General features: G+C 36.9%; 1 protein-coding gene across 1 annotated transcript in view; it reads left to right on the forward strand.

The window, feature by feature from the left end:
* SCFD2 (sec1 family domain containing 2) overlaps nucleotides 1-24,944 on the forward strand; it is a 186,644-nt gene that overhangs the window by 34,422 nt on the left and 127,278 nt on the right. The window contains exon 4 of the mRNA XM_063157282.1: nucleotides 13,448-13,623. Coding sequence (XP_063013352.1) covers nucleotides 13,448-13,623 — 176 coding nt within the window. The remainder of the gene's footprint in view (nucleotides 1-13,447; nucleotides 13,624-24,944) is intronic.

Below are 24,944 nucleotides of genomic sequence, written 5' to 3' on the forward strand. Positions count from 1 at the left end.
CAATACAGTAGATCAATACTTTAAAAAACATAAAGCACATAAAATGTACATTATTTTCTTTTTAATGAAGAGTTGCATTGGACTGCAACAGTGTTTAACATGCTATTTGTTGTTTATGAGACCAATATAAAAATATTCAATAAAATATTGAATATCAAAACCAATATTCAATACTCTAAATTTCTGGAATAAATTTTAAGGATAAAAGCTACCAGCCCAGATGATGAGCTAATAAGGTGGGTAAGTACATATATATATATATCTATATCTATATATATCTATATCTATATCTATATATATATATATATATCTTCCTAGATAAAGCAAGTCTGATCTCGGTTATCTAAAATCCAACGATTAGGACAATTTTGTGATGGAGACATCACCAGCCTAAGTTTGAAGTCCTTGCAAGGGAGTAGAAAGAAGCAGAGCTCAGTGTGGTCTGTGGGGTATTTGCAGAGCTCAGTGTGGTCTGTGGGGTATTTGAATCCATTCTGCAGCATGTCTCTGTAAGTGATGGGTACCTGGATTTCAGCTGGGTTTGGAGACTCTATGACTCCTCATTTTGCAGAGAAGACATGGTATTATAGACTGATTCTTGGGATGCTTGTTATGTTTCTCTGATGCCTGTTTACCTGGTCTCCAAATCCTTTGGGAGAACAAGTAGCAGGATCAGTAAGGCAGCAGCCAAAGTTCTCCTCCAGGCAGCCTCATGAAGTGAGTGGCTTCTTCTACCAACTCAACTGTAACTGGCCTGGCTTAGCCTGAGGTGTCCCAAATGTCTAACAGTGGGTCTCACACTGCCTCTTCAAGGGCTCCCTGATCTTCTAGGAAATTTTTCCAAGGAGAGAGGGAATGCTGCTTTTCTCAGACCTGAATTCCTTCCATTGTACACCCTGGACCCTGAACAGCCAATTCTTAACTTCAATTAATCTGCTCTTTGTCTCTTTAAAAGTAAGAGAAGTCCTGCAGTGTGGGACTTTCTAGCCAAGTGTATTTTTTTCCAGCATATTGCAATAGTGAGTTCCTGTAGTGTACAGGTTTTTCCCTGTAGTGCAGCTAAAAACATAGTCTTGACCTGAAGCAAATGTTCCCAACCTCAGTGATGGTCAATATAGCAGATGTTTTGTTGCATCATTCACCCCTGGAGGCAGGAAGGCTTTTTGCTTCTCAGTGTGCTAAAAGTTTTTGAAGACTTTGAAGTCAAGTTTCTGTAAAATTTGGAAATGTTCCTATTTGGGAGGCTTCTGTATAGGCCTTTGCATTTCCAGGGGAATGTACTTTGAGTATTGTGGGGATAATACCAGGCTTTCTCTGGTACTGTTGATGAAGATAGTTTCTGTACAGTATTTACCACATTGAGAATTGTAGAAAGACATTGATATTATGGCTATTTCACTTTGCATTGTTACAACAGGCTGAAGTTCGGGGCTTCAACCCTGTTGAGGGTTCACCTAACTAACTAAATAGGTCCCATCCTCTGATAGTCATCTGGGTTTGCCAGTTTAGGACAGAAATGTTCCCAGCTCCACATGTGCAGAGAGTATGCTTAAACATGCTTAAGAGTATCTTAAACAGCTAAACTTTTCAAATTTCTGTAACTCACTAGATGTAACAGAAAAGATGAAGGATCCTCATATTCCTACCAACAAAGTTCTCTGTTTTTCAGGTGATGTGACACAGTAGCTGAGATGGAGAGACATTCATGAGCAGAAGTTTAGTTTTCATCAGTAAGTGACATTGTGTTAGCATGTAGTGTTGTTTAGGAGCATCACCAGCTGAGGATCCATCTTTGTGCTAGTCATTATACTTCTTTCAAACTGGATATTGTGCCTGTTCATTTTCTTTTCACTCCCACCTCAGAATAGCATCTTTGAGAGCTTAAAATAGTTACTCAAAAGAAAAAACAAGCACACCTCAAAATAACTGGAATTACACGTAGAGAGACATCCATATGCATATTTGCAACTTATCCAGCCCTTTTTTCCTGTCTAGCACATACAGGTTCCTGTATTTGAAAGAATCATGTGATTTATGAGGAGCAAATATTTATGTTTTTGCTGTGAATCCTATGCAGGTTGAAGATTGAATTGAGTTCTTACTGGGCTTGGGAACAGCTGTTGGTGTGGAGGCAACTGTGTGGCAGAAGCTTGGTGGTAAAGAAGATAAGGCAGTGGCAGAAAGCATATTTTGAGAGCACAGCTATTTATCCTTTCTTATCAAGTGCATTCCAGAGGAAGAATTACATGATACAAAGTTGATTGATAAGGTCTGGCAGGAATTTTGCCTTTTTTGATAACTGCTTCCATCATAGCACAGAATGAGGGATATCAACAAGTAGGGATGAACTATAGAATAATCTTGTATTGGAAGGGATCTCTGAAGTTTTAGTCCAACCTGCTAGTCAAATCAAGGACAGCTTAAGAGTTAGACTAGATAGACTGTACCCCTTGTTCAGCTGGATTTTGAATATTAGTATGGTGGGTTGAGCGCTGGCCACTAAATTCCACAGCCTGTCTGGTTACTCTGCACTGGTCTTAACCACTCTTGTGGAGAAAATGATCAGCTTTTCAAAGTACAGGATTTCTTTTTCTGGGAAATGCACACACTCAAATCCACTTGAGATGAGAAGACAGTTAAAAATGGATGCTTGAACATCTTTGTCATTTACATATCCTGTCTGAAGAAAAAGTACCTTGGAGTACCAAATCTTCATCTGAATTGTAGAGATGAAAATAAGGGTTTGGAATGTGCAATCCCACTGGCTTCTGCTACTGCAACAACAGCCACAACTTTTGAGAATGGGTTTGGAAGGGGTCCTGGGAGTCAATTCCTGCGCTATTCTTCAAGGAAGCATGCTGTGGTTATAGAAGGAGACTGAGATTGATAATGTGAAGTGCAGTCATAGCAAAAATAAATTTTAAGCAGAATAGGTAAGCATTTTAATCCAAAACTGCAACTACCCAGAATAGTATTGAAATTAAAAAAAAAAAAAATCTTGGGGAACATTCTGTAGCCTCGCTCTTACAAGAATTTTATTTGGAGGCAAAATTTCTCCCTCCATATTTTAGGAAAGTATTCCCTGCAGGTGACTGTAAGCGGCATTTAGCTATTCTTGTTTAGCAGATCAAGTGTTCCTCAAATTTGTTTTGAGTGTTGTGGGTTAGTTTGAGTTAGGGTTTTTTGTTTGATTGTTTATGACTACTTAATTATGGGTTGTGTGAATTTACCTTAAAAAAAGAAGTGTAATATTGGGAGTCCTCATTCTTGATTTAAGTTTAAAGAAAAATGTCAGCTCATTCTGAAGTACTAAATACCACATTTTACACTAAGTTCTTGTTGATTTTTTTTTTTTACTTTATATCTAATTCTGAGACTTCATATTCTTGCAAAAATAATTTAAGTTAGTTTTCAAAATATTAGTAAAGGTATTTTTGTCTCAATTTCCCTCCTTGTTCTGTGAATAATGTACTGCATGCTAAATAGTTTCTTGTGCTACAATATCAGTAATGGTTCAAACCCTAATAAAATTGTGAAACCTATTGTATTTGTGTCTCATACCTCATCTACTTTGCCCTTCACTGCTGTGAAACAGTTAGCAGATGGAAGTGAAACGCAGAACCCTGTGCAGCAATGGGAAACAGAAAAATATGTTGGTAATATGTTTTCTTTGATTAAATTGTGGTTGGCACATGGGCGCAGGACTATTTGGCAAACCTTACTGTTACTTTTAAGAACAGACTGGTGTGACATTAGTGTTTCTATGATCCTTGATTTTTTTTGGATAAAGTTTTAATTTTTTCATTATTTTCATATCAACTTTTTTTTGTATAAAATAAACCAAAACACAGAAATATAAACATGGGGCCAAGTCTCCTTCTGTGTCTGGTTGTGATTAGAATTGAAGACAATTCTTAAAAATTTAAAAGTAAACACAAGTGTTGGCCTTGCAGAAGTTCTATAAGTATCTAATTTCATTATTTGTATTATTTCCCAGTGTCATGCTGCAAAGCTTATATAAACTTCAATATGAAGTCTTTTTGTCTTAATAAAAGTATAAGGAAAAGCCTATGTTAATGTGGCTTTCTCTAGACAATTTCAGTGATGTTCATGATAGTTGGGGGTAAACATTGATGTGCAGTTAAACATTAGTGAAGTTTTGAAGCAAAGGTTTAATGAAAATCCATATTGTTACTAATTTTTTTATACTGTTTAAATCAAGAGAAAATTATTTAGAGTGAAAGGCTTAAAAATTTAAATAACATTTACTTGTACATATACTGGCAACTGGTATTGTTTTGAGGGATTTCACAACTAACTTTACTTGTTCATTTTCTGGAATCTGTAGCAATAGGAAGTCAGTTTCTTACGTCTCTAAACAAACAATTTTATATCAAACAAAACAAATTGTCCAGAAAAGGTTGAAATGCTTCTTCTGGTTTTTGAGCATCTGTGAGTCAGTTCTGATATAACTAGATCAAAAGTCCTTCTCTGTAGAAATAAGCTGATTAAAAAGAAAAGAAGTATCTATACACACACATATAAATTTGTAAAGTATCAGTTATAAATGCTGATGCAACTTCCTCAAAAGAAGTAATTGTATTACCATCTTCTGTTCTCTGCTAAAATTTATTTGGTGGGTTTTTTTCAGATAAACACCAGACTTTTTTTACTCGCTAAGCTTTCTTTATTTTTTGCTGATATTGAGTTCTATTGTATCATCTCAGTCTTGAAACTAAATATTTTGATTTTTGAATTTGAAGGTTGTTTTTTTTTAAAAAAAAATCGCCACTATACAGTAGACTCTCCTTTTGTGACAATCAAGATGTGGCTAAAAATATAGGAGCAGGTCCCTTAAGCCTTTTTGTATCTGGGTGAAAAATAAAGTACTTCAAGTTCAGAAAATGAAATCCACTGCAATTGCTGTTCTCTTATATCTGTGGGGAAGTAGCCTGGTTGAAAATAAGATAGAACTTGCTGTAGTGTGTGCTGTGATATCTTCATATTGTAGGGTGGATCAGCCTCAAGGACTGTGTTTTACACAAGGAAGACTTGGTTAGTGTGGGTTGGGGGATGCTCATTCTGGCATGCAGTGGGATCACATGGCGCCTGCACTTTGATGGAACACTGTTGAGGATACGGGCACTAAGTAATGTGCTTTCTGTGTCTGACAATCACAGAAAGGACTTTAGAATTTGCTTATGTTAAAAAAAGGAGAGGGAACAAACTTAAAGTGACTGAAAGTGATGTAGAAGTGTCCAAATTGACCAAAGTGTCACTGAGAAGGGCGTGTGCCAAAGGATTTAAACCGAAGATAAAATAGATGCTGGTTTGCTTGCAACATCTGTAAGTGTAAAACCGAAGGTGGAACATGGCAATTCAGTACAACTCTGTGGGTTGCCCAATACTTTTTTTGCCCAAGTATAATTGTGTAAGCCTCTTCATTCAGGCTCACCAAGGATGACTCGTTACACCAGAGACGTGGTGAATTACATATGTACATACTCATACATCATCATGTTTTCCATCCCTATTTAATTGCTACCACCCAAAATGATTGTTAGGATATTCTCAGCTGCAGAAGTCTTCCAGAAATCATAAGAGAAATAATAAGTTCTGTGAATAGTGTACCAAAGAAGAACAATGACCTCCTTCTCTCTGGGGCAGTGTGCCAAGAACACAATGAAGTGCTTCAGTGTCTGAGAACATATGTCGTAGGGCTAAATGAGGACATGCACAAGCCACCTGACATTCCTTCGGGAATGTTATTTTTAAGACAAACAACTTGATTCATTTCTGTGAGAAGTTTAAAGTGTTCTGGATATGATTCAGCCAAATTTGTAGATTTCACGTCCTTTTGCAGAAACAGTGAATTACTGTTTCCAGGGGTTACTGAGTTTTAAGGGCTGGAGACTGTCTGTTTGGGAGTTGGCCTTGGATTCTGCATTTATTAACTTGGTGGAAGTGGTAAAAACTAAGTAATAAAATCACCCCTATGCATATTTACTCAGGATTTTGAGGAGTATTTGGTAAACTCTGATATGCCAGTATTAAATTGGAAGTTTAATATTGATGATAACCCCTGGGAAGCTTAATTCTGGAAGACAAGATCTCATCTGTTTATTCACGGAGTTCTCTTTTCTTTAAATTTGCTTTAATATTTAGAAGGGCAATCAGAGTGTATTGTAGACATTAGCTAGATATGATTGTTACTTTTCTGTGCATACTGACTTAACAATCTACTGAATGGTGGAGTACACAGAGAAGGAAACAATCATTTGAAGGGCCAGAACATTTAAAAACAAAGTTCTGAAGAACATAAAAGAAAAAAAAATCAACTCATATTGAAGCACCTAAACTATATATTTGTCAAAGCCTTCAGGATGTATTTGAAAACATGAAACTGTAGATGGTCTAGGAGTCATAAATCATAACTAGGGTCATATTTAGACGTCTGGATTTAGATGCTTAGAAGTGAAAATCTTGATGATTGTATTAGAGTGCTTTCGTTATATTTGTCCCACCTAATTGATTAGGTTTTATTTGTTTGAAGGCATGTAAAAGAATTTCAAAAGAATAGTCAACAGAACTCATATTTAAGTGTGGCTTCCGTTTTGTAATAAAAAATTAAGGCTGATTAGGAGAGAAAGCTAAAGCAGCAAGCTTATGGCTTGGTCCATATATAATTGGGCTCTATAGGAACACTGTTAAAACAAGGATTTAATGACACCATACACATCTAGTGATAGAGAATAAACTGCTTTTGGGATAACCAACTCAATGCTACAGCTGATGGGACTGAAGCCAAGTTGGGTGTAGATGTTCAAGCTCACATGGCAAGTGCTAGCTGAGTAGTAAATACAGTTCAGCTTTTTTTGTTCTGGATATATGCCTCTATTGCAGAATTTGCTAAGCATTAGCATAGTTGTCACCATTGTCTGTGGCTCCATGAAAGCCACTGCAATACACACCTTCAGGTGAGATATGGCAGGCTTTGCCTCCCTCACGGTCTTGAGATATACTAGAAAGCCTATGACAGACAGGGCAGAGTGGCTGACCTCCAATACCTGTGTTCTGCAGATGTTGTTAAGGTGGCAAGAGGAATGGGAATCAGTCAGGGCTGATCACAGCTCTTCCTTGATGGCACAGTGCTGTGGGAGCAGGCAGCAGGAGCCTGCCCCTGCCTTGTGGCAGTGTACTTTGGGATGTACTTCAGGGACTGCTCAGACTCCCGAAAGGGATTTATCCTGGACTTGCTCTTTGTACTCACACCTGTGACCATGGGCTTATCTGGGTACTGGTGTTTCTGCCACAAAAAAAGGGAAAGGCCTACAAGTGACCATAAACCCCAGGACAGATGGACTCACATTTGCAGGAAATGAACGTGTGCTGTTAGAAATAAGCCTGAGACATCTGTTTTCAGTCTGCTGTAAGGTTTAGAGCTCTTCAGATCCTTATTCTGGAGAAGCCAGCCAAACAGCATCCCATACTGGCCTACTTTCCTTCTCTCCAAAGAACAAGGGATTAGTTGATGTTCTTCTTTTCTTTGTTAACAGTTTAAAGGCTGGATGACTTTTGAAGTAAGCTAAACAAAAGTTGAGACTGAATTATTTTCCTGGTGCTTGTTGTTAAAATATTGTTATTGAAGCTTCCCATGAAGTACAAAAGTATTTTGAGTCAATAACAGCATCTGGAAATTAGACTAACAAGGAGACATAAGGGGCAACATCTGCCCTCCTCAATTGCTCTGATTCTGTCAAATATCCAGCTCTCTTAGCAGCACAGTTGCCCAATTGGCTTTGTGGAGTACAAGAGCTTTCTACATTCCTCTGAAGTGTCCAGCATTGCTACTGGGAGAGATAGGTCTATGTTGCTTAGACTGTGGACAAGGAAAACAATTTATCTGGATTTCTTCAGCCCTCTACTGACTTGAAAAATCTTGTCTATGAGCATAAGCATGCCAGGATTGTTTCTTATTCTTCATTCTTTCAAGTGGAAAATGAACCTCAGCAAAAGGATTCCAGCCAGTGAAGCTCTGTGTTCTTGCATAAAACTGAACAAAGTTAAAAGCTGTATGTATTTGGCGGTTCCTGCAGTCTTGGAAGAGCATCCACGGATTTACTCAGTTGGTCTCAAAATGTACTTTCCTCTTTACTTGTTTCCTTGTCCCTATGGAGATAATTAACTAAGTGTTATATGAAAAAAATAAGGCCTGGATGTTTGGAACAGTGCATTGATAATTCTGACCTTTGCTCTTTAAACATCTTGTTCATCCATAAATTTTTATTGGATGCATAAGCACTTTTGGATTCTAATTTTAAAAAAATTACTTCTACCAGTAAATCCATCTTGAAAAATAGTTATATTCTTGAAGCAATGCCTGCATTGCACTGCATAGACTGCAACATTAATTTCAAATGGAAAAAAAGTCATACTGGTAAATTGTGTCTTAATGTCTACAAATGTGGTTTGCCCAGTTGACTTTTTGTTTAACTGTTGAGGTGAAAGTCTTTCTGTTCCACTCAGCCTTCTTTTACTACTCAAACCCAGATTTTTGACAGACCTTTAATATCACTTGCTGGTAATTTCTGCTACAGTATGTCTGTGTTGAGTGATCTGCTTTGCCAGTAACAGAAATACTTCTTCCCTTCAATAATTGTGCATGACATCATTTGTACATGTATTATGAACTGTGTATATTTGATATGGTAAAACACTGAAAATGTTGATATTCAGTGCTGCTGTTTCCATATTTAGCAAAAAATTATTTATTCAATTAATTATTAATAAAAACAAAAACAGAACCAAGCAGCACTTTCTGTAATTGACAAGTAGGCAAAATTATTCTGCAGTTCTTTTGAGATCTGCTCTAAATTCTTGAAAGTTGGAGGTGGAATTCAACCAGTGTTTTTACAAATTAATTACCATAGGAATAAAGGATTGAAGTGGTCCATTTATATTGAATTAAGCCTGTGAACATTTATGCAGCTGCTCATTAGACACTCATCAAAACTCACGTTAGAGCAAGTTATATTTGTTTGCCTCCACTACTGGAAGACTGATTGATACAGTGATGTTTCTTAATGTCTTGTGTAAATATATTCATGTATTATTTATCCCCATTGGTTGTAGTACCAGTGTTGAACTTTCATGTAAATATTTTTTATGTATTCAAAGAGACCTCATTTTTTTACCAGCTGATGCAGGGAGCCCATATAAGCCAGACATTTCTGTTTTGCTTTCCTAACTTTAGTTCTCTGTCATCCTAATTGTTATAGCGTCCTCTCTGTGCATGCATCACAGTTTTGAGTTAAACTTCCAGGAACGGGAATGATTTGAGCTGCACAGAGCAGACTCCTGGAAGGAGAGGCTTTGTATTGAGGCATTTCTATGGCCTCTAGACATTGAAGCATTCTATGGCCTCTGTTTTTACTACAACTGTGTCACTTGAAAGGAATTGTACCTGCTCTTTTACAATGAACAAGCCTAGACATTATTTCCTTCTTTTGTCATTTCCAGGTTTTAACTCTGCATTTATAGCGCTACCCTACCCCCAAAATGCATCATTTCTATACTGATAAATTTCATCCTACTTACATTTGTCCAATACTCAAAGCAATCCAGATCTGCTGGCTGCTCTTTCTCCATATTAATGATGTTCCACCAGCTTCTGACAGCACCTGTTTTGGCACCATTTATTACCAAAATTTGTATTATAACTATGTACAAGCACACAGAACACTCTTAGTTTATCTTATCTTTTTATATACTAGTACTTCTCTGTTGCATATTACCTGCCATCTGTTTTTGGGTGTTTCTTAGGTATCTTACAATTCTTGTAATCCCACTCTATTCCCACTCAAATATGGTTAGGGCACAATTAATGCTATGTTAAATCCATTTGTATTGTAATTAATTTGTTGGTTGGTTACATCTCAATTTGACGTGATGTTCTCTGATAAATGTACTTTGCATTTTATCCCAGTTTTACATGTGATGCAAGATTTTTTTTTTTCTTGGACATTTGTCCTGATATCAGCTAAGTAAGGTAGCTAATTTCATCGTTTCTTTGACACAAATGTTAGATTTCTCTTTTCCTAGGCTAGTCTAGTCTCTGCTATGTCTTACTTTTTATCTTCCATTTATCAGAGCCCTAAAACACAGAACTGCTTCATCACACTGATGTTCAGTGTTTTTTGCATAGGACAGGTTCCTCAGTAATGAGATTGGTCATGAGTCTGTCCTGTTTCTGTTACTTCTGTAATATCCAGTCTCATTTCCTACCCTATTATTTCATTCTGTTTCCCAAGATCATTTCTTTAGTGTGCAAATATGTTAATTGTGCCAAACTAGCCATTTGTTGTTTTTTAGCTGAAGTAGTTTCCAAACATCATTAGTCTGTTTTTCTTACCTGCTTCCCATCCTCCTATAATCTGTTAAGTTTTGGGTTTCTCTGTGATACTTCCCAGTGACTACCTTACTGATTTTTTCCTCTCTCTTATACTTGTGAAGAGGCTTGAGGCTTCAAAGTGTTGGGGTGATTTGTGGTGGTGGTGTTGTTGTTCTTGAGGTTTGTAGTTGTTTTTGTGTGTGTGCGTGGTTGGTTTTTGTTTTGTTTTAATATTGCTTTCAGTAGATGTCATTTTTTCAAGTCCTGTATTGGGATGTAGTTGACTGAGTTTGGGACAAATATACCTGTTTCACACATTCTGCTTGATAACTGTTAATGGCAAAGGTTATTTCTTAGACAATATGGAATTCCTGGCATTTATTCAAAAAGGTTATCAGTATTTTTAAATCCTAACAGTGGCTGAATTCAAGATTTTCCTTTTCCCATTCAGGAATTTAAAAATTATCAAGTGCTTTGTCAGCATAACATATTTCTCACAGTCAGGCTTTGATGCCCACACAAACTTCTGACTCTGCATGGATTTAGAGTTTGGAGAGGTGTGTGAATGTGATGGAGCAGGAAGAAGAGAGCAGGACAAGGCACTTGCACTAAAGTCCTTTTGCCAGTAGTTGCCATGTTCTGCCTGTGAACCTTGAAATATGCTTTAAGAGAACAAAATGACAGTTAAGACATGATGTGGTTGAAATAGATCTCCTCTTGATTTCTTACGACCCATCTGCAACATTGCAATAAAACAATTTGAAACAACAAAGGGACTTCAAAAACTCAAAGGGCTGGTAGGGTTGAAATTAGATTAGCAGTAGTCTGTTGTGCTGAAATCTCCCTCTGTGAGCAAGCAGCAGGGAAGATGATGAGGATTTAGGCCTCAGGAAAAGTCATCTAATTGCTGATTACCACCAATTACTTTCCCAAATTCCTTTCCTCAGCTACTGGAATAGTAGAATACTGGAACTAAATTTATCAGCCAGCTGTCCAGGGAGATTGCTGTGTAGAAGTTGGCTGGAACTCTCAAATCCTGGATCTGAGTGGTTCTAGGGGTATTGTAAATATCACAGATGAGATGCTGCACTCCTTAATGCCAGTATAAGTTTTGTTAATGACTTGCTAAGGTCAGGATTTTCCTTGTACTTACATATGTGTTGGACTTTCTTTTGGTGGTATTCTGAGGGTGGGAAAGAATTTGATTGTTTATCTGAAATGGTGCTGAATGGCTTTCAAACTGATCCGGTGCTTCATCTGGATTCGCTTTCACAAGGAACAATGTGGAACAAAACTCTTGAATTTTTTTTTTTTTAAATTGAAATCAGAAGTCTTGAAAGCCCTCCTATGTTTCTGATTCATATGAAGGAAGAGCTGGCAACTGCACCTTTTCTCAATTGAAGCAAGTTATCAGATTTTGAATATGCTACAATATATCAGCACTGCTCTGGGTAATAATGCAGTCATTATCAAAGGTATGCTGCAAGGCATCATGGACTGACATTTTCAAATCACCGTGTAAATCTGCCTGACACAGCTTTAAAAGAAATAAAATAAGACTGAAAGCTCCAGTGTTTAGTCTAAAAACACACATGGCCATGGTTGCTGTTTTAGCCTATGTGGGCTAACCGTGGAAGCCTTTTGTCAGCCCTCTGGCCCACTGAGTGGTGTCAGCTTGATTTGTGTGTTAATTTGCTGACTTTTCGGTTTGATGCTTTCCATTAAAATTCACATGAAGAGCCCGTGTGTTTTTGCTTTATTTAGCAGCTTTTCCAAATCTAAATGCTCTTTCAAAGACCGCCCTTGATATCACTGAAACTAAGAGGAGGACCTTTCAACATTTATTCACTGTTGGAATAATTTATTTGCCATTTATATGATACTGAAAGGATGAAGGCAAATGGGGAGCCTTGTTAAGTGATGATATAACCTAACACAGAGAAGAAACACAGTGGCAGTTTTATAAGATTTTTTCCTTTATGGAAAAATTCTGACTGAAATTATCAATGTTGTAAGCTATGAACCAATAAGCATCAGGACACCCTCATGACTTCCTGGCACCAAAGACTGTCCCATTTAAGTTAAAGGATCCTCCTCACTCTAGCTCATATATCCCTGCTTTTTAGGTCTGGTTTGCTTGAGGAAGATGACTTGTTACTGGCAGAGGCTTCCAGGAACCAGCCCTGGCCTGGGTCGCAATCCAGACTTGCAGCTAGGATGGTGTTTTGACACCATTTTTGCCTGTCTGTTGATGGCGTGTGTAATTGCCATCTGTGGTGATTTTCTTGGGATAGTTGAGCTGCCTTCCTTCCTGAAAGAGATCCCTTCCAAAATATAAGTTGCTTGAGCAGTTCAGCTGGCATTTTAATGTTGGATAAACAGCTAATCCTGTAATGTTCATCTGGCCCAAATGGCGCCCCTCATGCTCTTCTAATAAGAAAAGATCTACAGGACCATGAGTGGGCATTGGGGTGTTTATTTTCAAACAGCTGGTGAAATCATGCTGTGGTTACTGCATGTCAGAAACTGAAGGGTCACACAGTGGAAATGTCCCTTCCAAGAACAGCTCCAAAAGTCATTCCTTGTGTCACTAACATTATATCTGTTTCTTGAGTCAAGACTAATCAAAAAATGTACCCTCGGGAAGTGGTGAGAAGATTTGAATTTGCTATAAAGTAAAAAACTCACAAATTGCCATTGGACTTCTGGTAAAAACAGAAAGATTATTTAGAAGTAGTCATCAAATATTATTTCCCTAGCTGAAATGAATGTCCCTCTTTGTCTGAAAACAAAAGTATTACCCTTTATGTCACCATCTGTTGTACATTGTAAAAAACCTACCATATTGCATATCTCAAGGCACAATTCATGGATGATGTAAGTCTTTGTCCTGACCTGTTGCTGCAGCTGAAGCTCCCAGTGATTGGAGCAAAGCTAAGATCAGACCCATAGTGGAGAGGCCTCTAAAGTTCTCTATAACCTTTTCACAATAATTTAAAAAAATGTAGTTTTGCATTTGTCTCCACTGAATGCTGTGTCCTGTTTTCCTTTCTACAGGCAGAGTCACCCCCGAACAGCTCAGCTCATACATTCAGCTTTTCCGAAACAATCTCAAAGCTTTGGAGAATCACTGTGGTCTTCTACAGCTTGTGCTGGCCACAGTCCAGACTTTGAAACACCCCCAAACTTCCAAATGGGACAATTTCCTTGCCTTTGAGCGATTACTTCTGCAGGTATGTTTAATATTTTCCATTGCATTCTGTAGCTTGTATTTTTTTATCAAGAACTGCATTGGGATGTCTTGCTAAGGAGCTGTTCCTTATTACCAAATAGGTAAAAGGAATGGTAACCTACATATTTATTCTTTTATAGCTGTGTCTAAGAAATTATATAAACAAAAGAGTAGGCATTAAAGGTGAAGCATATCAGTAATCTGAATTGGGTGACAGTTTTACATTTATATGAAGTTTCAAGAAGATATTGATTCTGGCATTGCCTAGGATTGTTGTTGTTATCATTATCATTATCATTATCATTATCATTATCATTATCATTATCATTATATGCTTCTTGAGGTAACATGCTGAATCAAATGCAGAGAGGAGTTTGTTACTATGTAAGTGTAAAACGTGTTTAATTTTTTGAGTTGGAAATTCCACACAGCAGGAGAGTGAGGTTTCTCTTGTTCAAAACTGTCATCTAACCTCAGTTTTTCCCACCATCACATTTTTTATGGCATCCTGTCTGTGACCACAGTATTATTTACATACCATTTTCTATCACATTTGGATTGCTCTCAGGAAATTAAGAGTTAGTGGTATTTTGAACTTTATCCTACTAACCTTTGGAGATGTACCAAACAAAGGAGGAGCTTTTTCTAAGAACCTAGTGAAGCTAATTTCTGCTGAAGTTCACAGAAAGCTCAAAACTTTTCTTCCTGTACTATTTATTTTTTAACCATCTTCTGAAACCCTAACAAGAGGCATGTCTTGATGAGTAAACTCCCAATGAAGTTTATGAGTCAGCTTTAAATGAGTGAAAACCACATACCTCTGTAAAAATCAGGTGTCTGGAACAACCAACCAATTTGATTCTCCTCATCATCTCTGGCAGCAGGGTACAGTCCCTGGTCCTTCAAGAAGAATATGCCCATACTTCATTTCATAGCTTTGTAGTCAATGGCTTCCTGCAAGGTTTGGAAAGCAAAAAACTGTGAAACTGAGATAGTAGCAAGCTCTTGTCTAAATTCACTTTCAAAACTATTGTCTCTTGGTAAGACTGAAGTATTTTGGAGTATCATAGGCAACTTACTTTATTAAAAAAAGGAAAAACACCTCAGGTAAAAGAACTCATTCTAGCCATTCTATAGTTTTTCTGTAGAGGATGGGACTGACAGCCCATAGTCCCCTTCTCTCTCCCACAGTGAGTCATGTCACATAGCTCTTCTCAGAGGCTGGCTAAGTTCCATCTTAAAGTTCAGCTTTAGAATTAAAATAAAGCTGCAAGCTCAGCATTGTTTTCACAACAACAGACAGCTGCCTATATAAAAGCCATGCAGTAAATCAGCAGAGAATGGGAAAACAGAGGTAAGGAACAACCAAACTACATATTTCATGAAAAAGAAATGTTTAACAAGCACTCTCATAATCATAGGTGGCTTTGGATTATACCCTCTGCCTTCCACCATCATATTAAGGTAAACTGTGTTAGCCAAAGCAAACTTTCTAGGCTAGCATTTCTAACTGTTCCTGAAGTACATACTTGTTTTCAGTAGTTCAAGCAACAGTTATTTTGAATTATATAGACTATTTTGAAGACAAAATCTGACATGCATTATCTGCTTCTGAGTGCATGGCCTGTCTTTGCACTGTTTACAGGGGTATGTAAGGAGAGCAAAGTATTGAGACCCAGAAGACATTAGAGATATTTTTATTTTAAAAAAATCATCCAGAGCATTACTTTGTGAATGGTTGGTACATAGCACACTGCACTAAATTTGGTGCTGTGATAGTTTATTTCAGCAGTACTACTGAGAAATTCTTTAGCATATTTGTTATGTTTCATATAGTTTAAAATAATAAATCTTAAAGAATCCTCAATAAAAAGTACTTGTTTCAACATGAAAGCAGTATTGTTTCTATTGTATATTGGAACAACATTGAAGACAACTGTTTGTAAAAGATCTACTGGGACTAATATTGTTAGATTCTGACAATGTAGGAATTCTAGATTTTCTGCTGATGGATGAATGTCAGATTCCAGCTGATGCTAAAGGAGATAATGCAGTAAAAACAGTTGATGTTAGAATCTCAGATTTCCCAAAAAAATAAATCTGCACAGTGCTGGAATTTTTGTTGTTACTGGATCTCTCTGATGGCTCTCATGATTCTCTGATTAATCTAGTTTGTGCTTTTCAGAAAAAAACCACATTGTTAATAAGAAACCTTTTGTCTAACTATTACACTGAATAACCTTTTTGGTTTATTCTTTTTCTCTCTGCTCCTTGATTTATCCTTTTCAATTGCAAGTACTCAGTTGAAAAAATGGTCTGCTAGAGTTCAAAACAGCCCACTTTACTATTTTGTCGTAACTAAAATCTCTACATTTTTCCAGACTTATGTTGGCTCATTAAATTTTTTACATCTGCATCAAGGAAGTTTGATTTTGACTGAATGTCTGCTAAAAGTGCAGCTGCATACTTAGCACAGTGCTGTTTTCTTCTTTACTGGGATGGATGAGTAGTTTGAGAATGAAATTAGATTTCAATGGAATCATAGTGTTGACCTCAAAGGAAAGAGGATCATGATCTAAGAGTAATGCATCAAAGTGATTCATTTTGTCAATCACAGGTTTTCTCTGTGTTTTACTGCTCTACCTCTGCACATGATAGAGCTTTCATTACTGAGGAGTTTTAAATACTGTGTGAATTGAAACAGCTTGTCCTATTTACCTAGGAGATATCCTACCCCATTGCATTTTTCTTCTCTTGAGATCCTCTTTCTATTTTTTCTCATTCTAACCATCCATAAAACTGATAAATGGGAAAGGGAAAAGAGACCAAATGCTGCACCACACAGCCTGTAACTCTCCAGTATTCCTCATGTGACTGCCTTGTTTCCCTGCAAGCAAAGATTTAGTATTTAGGGAGGTAACAAAGAAAGAGTGTTGCCACTCCATACTTCTTAGCTATATTCCCTGTTCCTCTAAAATGTATGTCTTTATGGGGAGAGGATTTAAACCTCTGAGTTAAAGGACTTAAGCCTTTTGCATTTCCCGAGCTCTGCCACGCTAGCTGGTCCTTTTCTTGGGCCCATGAAATACAAAAGCACAGGAGGAGCTGTCTCCAGACTAAACAAAATGTGACACTGTGAGAGAAAAAAACCTTGCTTTTTTTAAGATATACTACTCATATATTTACTGAGCAGGGATTTTTGTCTCCAAATTCAGTTTAAAAGTGCCCAGCAGATAGTCTGAATAGGACCATAATGTGCCCCAAGGGAAAATGTCTTTCCTCTTTGCATGGCTCTACTCTAAAATTGCGGTTGGGTGCTACCTCTTAGAATTTGCTGAATCCTTCTGGCATAACTTATTCTCAAGATTTAAGAGTAAAGTACTTGTCATACTGAGTAGAAGTCTTATTTTATTAACCCCCACCATTTAATTTCCAAGATTAGGATTTTTTTCAGTGACCCCTCCCAAAAGAGGAAGCTGTCTTTCTTCTTTAGGATGAGGACATTCCCTTCTTTTTTAAGGTATCTGGGGTAAACTTCCTTCTAAAACTGCAAATGTACCAGCATTGTTGTCTTAGAATAGCTGAATTGACAAAAATAAATGTATCTGAAAGATTATTAAATTCATTGCTATTATAGTGTTGGAGAGGGAAATCTTGCTTCTAGAGATTTTTTGTGCCACAAAGTTTTTGCACCAGTTTTCCAACATTTCACAATTTTCTGGGAAATTAGACAGCTTCAGCATTGATGTAAAAACCATGATGCTACCATTGGATCTCAGAACTGTCAAAATTTTGTTTTGTGATGCTGATTAATGTCACATAATCTCAAGAGTAATTTGAATTAAATCAATAATAAAGGATAGTATAAAAACCCACAAACCAAACAAATTCACAAAATCAATCCATAACCAAAAATTGTTAACACTTTCACAGTTTCCTCCTATAGATCAGTGGATATAACTACCTTTATGATGTCTATCTGACTAAAAGTCCTTTCAGCTACCATAAAAAAGAGAACATTAATATTTTAGCAAAAGCAACTGGAATTTTTAGTCACTCTTAGTAGTAATACAAGTAGGTCAAATACTTTGGTGGTGGAAGCTGTGTACATACACTTAGGGTGGAGAGCTCTTGACAGTACAGTATTTTCATGTTTAAAATTCCAAGTACTAATTAGTACTAATTTGGTGCTGTAAAATTGTTTTATTGTTTTCCTTGGTGTCTTGAGAAACAGAAAGTATAAACATGTTTTTAAGGAAACAGAGACTTAATGCCAGATGTCATTCCAATGTGTTTATTTTCCTTTTGGCAGAAAGTGGTTATGAGTTTAATCAATGACATCATTCTCTTATGAATATTAGCGTTCAAATTCGGGAAAAAAAAGAAGTGGAAAAATCACAATACTGCTGAGTATTTTATATTGTAGTTAATGTTTTAGTAGCAAGATTTAATAGCTAGGGTGTTAGTAACCATGTCATCCTGTGCTGTGACTCTTTACCATTTTTGCAAATGTAAGGTACACAACTCATTACTTAATCAAGGGTGACATTATTATTTATTTGCACATAATAGGTTAGGCGTTCCTCAGACATGCATGCCTGCACAGAAACCTTTGCCAATACATTTGGAAACTCTTAAGACAGCTTACAAATTTTCCCTGCCTAGAACTCAATGTAGTTTTTAGACTCCTCAGCTTTTCTACAGTATACAGTAGTCACTAGGTAACATTTATTGACTCTAAACTGGTGTATACCAAGAGCTTAAGCATGGGCTTTGGTCTGCTCAAGCAAGCAGTTTACTAGAAAGTGAGAAAATAGAAAAGCTTTTGTAGTTCTTGCTCTTGCTCTGCAAGAATAATTAATGTCAGCTGTTGAGAGACCTTCACTTCTACAAAGACTAGATTACAATCGGTGACATTCCTTGATGTTATTATTTATATTGCTTTTTCTATGTGTAATTTATATTTACATAGCTCAGCTCAGTGCAATAAATTATCTTTTTGGTGGCCTACAATGCTGATCAGTTAATCTCTTCAGAAGTGATATTCCAACAGTATTTGGAAAGACCCATAGTGTTAGCTGCCCACAATTAGAGATTTTACATTTTAAAAATAAATTGAAATTAGCTCAGTTACTTTTCAACATAAAGCTACATATGGAATGAATTGTCTTGGTGGGAGTCTTGCATGATACCATGGTGATTGCAAAGGTCATCCTCTGGAATTTGGTATCTTTGGATGAAATTGTAGTTTGGACACTGATACACATTCTGTCTTACACAACTAAACAATCAAATGTAATTTGTTGATTAAGTAAAAATAGTCATGTATCAATTACTTAAGCTTTCAAATTATTTACTGTTCGTTTTTATTTAGCCATCTGTTTGTTAGACTTATTGCATTTACACTGCAGTCAACTCCATTACATGCAAACCCATTTGGATTCTTCCTTTAACTTCTTAAGTTTTTATTCTACTTGAAATTTATATTTAATTTCATGGCCTTTCATAAAAACTGGTATATACAAACCCTGAAGTATCTTGACACCTGTCTCACATGGTCTCAATTCCTTTTGCTTGTTCAGTGCCTCTTATGCTCATGCTACCTTGTTTTTAACTGGAATTCAGATGTGTTTATGTGTTTCTTAAACATTTCTATAAAGCAGAGCCCTAAATTCCTGGAGACATCTTGGTACTACAGCAATAGAGGTGAAAGAGTGAAGTAAGTTAGAGGAAGTGATGAGTTCTTTTCAGAGTGTTTGGTTTTGTGTCACCATCTATGACACACCATAGAGAAGGAGCTTGTTGGCTATAATCCATATTCCATGGGCTTAGGGAGCTTAGTTATGGGTCATTTCCCAGTTTGACATGCCAGGATTAAGGCATTCCAAGTGGTTCTGCTCAGTAAGAAAGATATGTATGTGCATATATATACACATATAAATTATTTTATTCTATATGTATATGTAGAATTCTTCTTGTTAAAATAGTTTCCTGTATGTAGAATGCTTTTGCTCATACTACTTTGAAAGTACAAATAAGATACAGTTAACGATTTGTTTTAACATTAAATAAATGCTTTGAGAGTAAACAGAAGCTGTCTTTATTGACTGTTTATTAATCTGTTGAAAGAAAACTATTTGAAGTTTTTCTAACTCTGGCTGACAAGGGGTTAAAATATTTTAAGTGTGGTTACCATAGCACATGGGAATTAAGAATATCTTTCAGTATTCTTGTCAAAGAAATGGTCTGAAAATTGCCAAGTATTTGGTCTGAAAATTGCCAAGTATTGCCATTATGGCTCTCATTTAAAACACAAAGATCTCCCTCCCTCACCCTCTGAAAGGGCTAATATTTTGTATCCAGACACAGGTCACCTAGAACCTCTAAAATGAGCACTAAATGAAGAAACGGCTTTCTTACCTGAACAAATGTCAACATCTGAAAAACTTTTAAAGCCTTATGGGAAGGGGCGAAACATATTAAGTCAATTGGAGCTGTTAAATTAATGTTCTATATACAAATCAAAAATACTTCTTGTAAAATAAAAATGTATAAATTACTGTAATAGGAGCCAGGTTTTCAGGGAGAGTAGCAGAAAACCACTATCACCCCCTCTACACGAATGCACTTTCTTTTGTTAGAGGTTTAAGCAATTAATACCTTTTACTTGCCAGGTTTTTTAGACAACATGTTGTGGTTACATGGCAGCTGCTCTCTGGTGAAGCCATGCTGCAGAAGGGCAGCATTACTCCCAGTGTCATGAACACTGCCACCAGTGAAACCCAGAGTCCTTCACCAGTCTGGGAATCCCTGTGCAGAGCTATGGCCCTGCCTGTCACTTGCCATTCTTTCTCCTCTGTGACTTTCCTCCTTAAAATATAACATTAACTCCTTACTTTCTGAAAGAGTTGATGTTAACTGTGCCAAAAGGTGGGTGCCCACAATCCCTCCCAGCATATGTAGAGGAGTAGTGAGGAGACTCAGTATTAATAATATCGAATAAATCATCATTTATTCTTTGACTGATGATTGTGCTCCAAGAGGCAAAGCTTCTGTTGCATGTACTCCCAGTAAGTCCTTGCTTTGCTCTACACGGTGCTCCAGTGGTAAGAGTTGCCTACTACCTGGTTTCCTTTAGATGCAGGATCTGGTTTCCAGTGTCTGCTTCTTAAGGAGATTTGTACCACCCTCACCAAAAAAAAAAAAAAATTGTCTAGCTTCTTTCTGGTTTTACTTGTACAGGATAGGCTGTCATACATGAAATATGTTTTAAAAAGCACTTTTCCTACATGGCAATTGTCTCCAATAGCCTGGACAAAGGTCATGGCTTATTAACCCACAGAAAAATGGCATGCATTATTTTGGATCCAACAAAGTGGAGGAGTCAAGAACTCTTGGCAGCAGCATCTTTTATGTTGGAAGGCAGGGACTTGTAAGCAGTGCCTTTTAAGATGTTGCTTTGTGGTCACAGGTAAGCAGTATGAGACTGCAGATTCCTTTAGTTCATATTTTTGCCTCTTAACTACAGAAATCCCATTAACAATGCCCATTCATCAGCCTCCTGATAGACAAGTTAATTATCAAGGCTTTGCTGAATACTGAATCAAGTGTGGTTTTGTGCTGTTAAGTCTCTGCTAATAAGCTCATCAGTTTGATGTTAATTGAGTGTTACTGGCAGGCAAAGTCATATATGAATAGAGATGGGGAAGTAGAGAGCTCCATTTGAATTCTAGCATTTTATTTTGTATCAATTTCATTCACTATGCTACTCATAGTTATTTGATAAAAATACTTGTTTGGTGTACTTTTTTTTAATGCTTTCAGTCAAAATGGTTCACTCAGCTTGTCATAGGCTAGGTAGGAAAGGCAAGGGGTTTTTCTTGAGATATGTAGGATTTCTTAGCTAATAATTGTAATTGGATATTGCCCCCTTTTAAAAGCCAGACTGTGTTTACCTTTGGATTTTTTGTGCTTTCACTAACTATACTGTAGTCTTAAAGGAAATGAGCATTGCCTTATTTTTACAGCCCCTGTGTCCTCCCTCCCAACAGATACTGTTGTAATAATAATGAAGTCAACACCACAAAGCACAGTGTATAGTGAGAACTTTATTCATAGGAACTGCTTATCATAGGGTTTCTTAGCTCAAAGGCAATAATCACCTATCAAATCTCTTATCTGCAAACCAGTTTGATAGTGCCAGCACTGTATATGTGGGTTTGAGTGTGATTATATTAGTCTGTCACTTTGGTTTTCCTTCCTTTGTAGGATATACTTGATTATTTCCTACAGACTAGCAAGAAGAAAGCAGAGAAACAATACAGTTGAAAGCTAGTGGAAAACTTTACTGTGGGCAATATCCAAAATTAACAGTGGGGCTGCCACTGTTTGTCTCCCCACGTTAATGAGTCCTATTAACTTTCAACAGGCCCCCCACACTTCCTTGGGTCAGATATTTCCAAGCACATGGATCATGCATAGACATAGAAGTGCATTTTCAGCAGGAAAACAAGTATATTCTTTAATTTGATTTTGCTTATTTGATGAAAAACAAGGTGGTGTTAATTTTCTGAGCTTTCAGGCCAGCTAAGATCAGGGTGGTCTAGGACTTAACTTCTTTTTCTGACTTAAGATTTTGTCTTTTATGTGGTGAAGTGGAACTGGCAGTGTGTTGGAGAACTCACAATACTGTTGTTTTCAATGAAAATCCCTCTGCCAAAGGAAGCTACACAAAAAGACACTAGTACACAACAAGCTGATTGTGGCTGGTCTAGCTGTGGAGCCATGGTAGATTTTTTTCATTATAAATTATAACATAATTGTTTGTATATGTATAGACTTGCTTGCTATTGTTTGCTCATTTCCAGCAAAGAAGGCGGGCTCAGCTCTCCTTCTCTAGGTTTGAAAAGCAAGTCATGTTTGAAAGCAGCATGCTGATTTGGCCAGCAAAAAACTAGTGGGATTTTACCTTTGCAGTAGGTAATGGAGAATAATTTTTAAAATCAAATCTGGCTTGCCACTGCCTGTATAGTACTTACTGCCAAGCATGAGTTTTCCTGGGAAATGAAAAGAGGTTTTCCTCTAGGGGTTGTCTTTCTTTAGGTTTTTTCCAGTTCACATCTCTTCAGCTACCAGTTACCTTACATTGCCATGAGGTTTCTTTAGGCACTCTCTCTGTCTAAGAAGATGCCTCTTCAGAAGCCTCCCTATTTCACTCCATGGCACCATATTTGAGTAGAAGAGCATCAAAGTCAGCATACCATAGACCTGACAAAAGTGCATTTAACAAGACTGTAATAAGACTGCTTGATTCTCATTTGTATCCCACCTTCCTCCAAAAAGCAGAAGGAAGTATTTGCTCCATACTAGAAATTACCTGCATTTCCTATTCTGAAGCTTCTGTAGCATTGTAGTCTCTGTTTACTCTTTTGTCTATTTAATAAAAATGCTTTGTTAAATAAAAATGTGGTAGGCATGGGAGAAAAAATTAAATTTCCTCTGGATGTTTCCCCTGCACCACCTCATTCCAGATTGTTTGCCTTTGTGTGCCTTTAAAACAAATAGCATGTTGTTCTGTGAGTGTTCTGTAATTTAAAATAGTGGTGTTGCCTGCAGAAATGAAGGGTACTGTGCACACGTAAAACTTGTATGGTATTTTCTAATGAAATACGACAGCCCATTTGTGCAGCTGTGTCTAATAAGGCGTGAATACATTTAACTGCTGTTTATGTCCTCACACTATTTGTTTGAAGTACAGAAATGCTGTACATTCACATTAAGCAATTCAGTATAGAAATGTAATTGTATTGTATCGATGGGAAGTATTTCATGATTTTGTAGCAGGTTAAAACATATGGTTATAGTTACAATAAATAAATTACTTGGTCCATAAACCATTGCCATTCAGCACAACTGTCAGGTTGATGTAGGTTTATTCTTCAGGAAAATAAAATGTAGATAACAGATAAGTAATAAATTATAATCTGAGTCTCTGGGGAAGGGAAAAGTTTCAAATTCTTTTTAACGAGGGCACTTGGAAGAGAAGAGGAGAAGGTAATGTGCCAGAGATGAGAAACTCTCCAAACATGACTTAATTCTATTCATCAGTTTTTCTTCTATATTTCTTCCCTACCCATCCTCAAGTCTAGGGAAAATGAGGTAGCTGCTAAGCCATAGGCAGCAAAGGATTCAGGCATGTTTCATAGTTGCATCTGATTTACCCTTGCATAGTACTGTTGCCTTTTCTGAACAGAACAGAAATATTCTTCTCTGATAAAAAATAATGAATGGAGCAGAAATGTTCTTCTCTGATAAAAAATAAGGAGCATTTTCTTTCAGGTTTTAAAAAAAATTGTCTCTGGCATTATCTGAATTTCTTAACCCAGTATTCTTCTGCAGCACAGAAACAGAGATAAGACAGTTGAGTTTGGGAAGATATAGATACTGTATTAAGCTACCTGTAACTAATAATAGCTGTAGATATTAAATGTATCTGCTCAGAATATTGTTTTCCAGTAACAGTATCAGAGTGTGGTTAACATAAAGGATCCCTGAGGAAGACTGGCACAGATCCTCAACTGACTTTTCATTAACATATATTTTAATTTTGGCTTTGGTGTCCCTGGTGACCAGGCTCTCACTGGCATAATTTTTTTAAAGTTCTGTTTGGTTTTAAAAGTATATTTTTAAAAATCCTTCATTCTTACATCTGTTTTAACAGATATGGTTATGAAAAAAACTCTGCAAGTCTCTGCTTACATCCCAAACAAATAATATTTAAGAAGCTAAAGTTCTTGGTATCATGTACCACTAGTTAAAGTTCATTATCTCTACTGCACAGTAGCCTCAGCTGGACATAACTCTTCTGATTGTAACTATATGATTCATAGGGAGAAATGTCAAAATATATGTTCTTGTACAAAAAAAAAAAAAAAAAAAAAAAAGAAGTGAAAATCTCTCTTAGCTTTCTCACTTTATTTGACTATCCTGCTTCTCTCTGTGTAGGTTTTTCCCCAGACTCTCTTTTCTGACCAGGTTATTTAATTTCTGGAATTCCACAAAAAAATACTCAATGCTCAACAAGTCAGTACACAACATTCAAGTTGAAACATCTGAATTTCACAGTTCTGGAGAGCCTCTAGAGCAACTCAGCACCTTCTGTGTCCCTTATCTACTGTTTCTCTAAGCTTGTCTTGGTGAGACCTTGGCTTCTGCCACAGCTGTAGGAAATCTGTGCTTTTTCTCTATCCTGTGGAAGAAAAGGCTGTTTGAGAAGCTACCTACTGTAGGAGAGAAATGGTTCACATTCATCTTCTCATTGCC

This window comes from Melospiza melodia, chromosome 5 (assembly GCF_035770615.1).
Source record: "Melospiza melodia melodia isolate bMelMel2 chromosome 5, bMelMel2.pri, whole genome shotgun sequence".
Taxonomy (NCBI): domain Eukaryota; kingdom Metazoa; phylum Chordata; class Aves; order Passeriformes; family Passerellidae; genus Melospiza; species Melospiza melodia.